Source organism: Nanorana parkeri, unplaced genomic scaffold (assembly GCF_000935625.1).
Source record: "Nanorana parkeri isolate BGI_ZX_2015 unplaced genomic scaffold, ASM93562v1 scaffold2621, whole genome shotgun sequence".
Lineage (NCBI taxonomy): Eukaryota > Metazoa > Chordata > Amphibia > Anura > Dicroglossidae > Nanorana > Nanorana parkeri.
Genome location: NW_017308889.1, coordinates 9867 through 10423, shown reverse-complemented (window position 1 = coordinate 10423; position 557 = coordinate 9867). Strand labels below are relative to the sequence as shown.

At 55.7% G+C, this 557-nt stretch overlaps 1 protein-coding gene across 1 annotated transcript in view; it reads left to right on the top strand.

The window, feature by feature from the left end:
• The window catches only part of LOC108802041 (ammonium transporter Rh type B-B), a 17298-nt gene that overhangs the window by 15664 nt on the left and 1077 nt on the right, over positions 1 to 557 (top strand). The window contains exon 9 of the mRNA XM_018573927.1: positions 148 to 221. Coding sequence (XP_018429429.1) covers positions 148 to 221 — 74 coding nt within the window. The remainder of the gene's footprint in view (positions 1 to 147; positions 222 to 557) is intronic.

The following is a 557-nucleotide window of genomic DNA, read 5'->3' as shown; positions in this document are numbered from 1 at the left end:
CTGACAGAATATTAAAGGAGGAGGGGGATACTGGTGGTCATCCCTCTGCTCACTCTGCTTAGTGCTGCCCCCTCCCTCACCTACAGAAGTGCTGTTCAGGGGGCGCGGCACATCCCATTGGTGACCCGAGTCTCTCTTTATTTTCAGGGTTCATATTGAAGTTGCCGTTCCTCGGCGCCCCGTCCGACTCCGAATGTTTCGACGACTCCTTGTACTGGGAGGTGAGTGTTTGTCTGACGCCGAGCAGCCTGAAGTATATCTAAGGGCAAAACTCCGGATTGTATGTCCCGTGCAGCATCGGGGTACAAAGCCCCTCCCCTTTCTGCCAAGCCCTGCCCATATCGCCAAATTAGTGCGGTGGGTGTCGGGGAACTGCGTTTGTGTCAGAGGAGGAAGAAATGACACCGCGCGCCTACAGTGCCATCAGAACGTCATCCTGCCTGCAGTACCCACCGACCACCACCAGGTGGCAGCAGAGCTCTACGTCTCCATTCACATCTCCATTCACATCTTCAAACCCCCCCTTCATCCAACACGTTTCAGGGCTCAGAACCCCC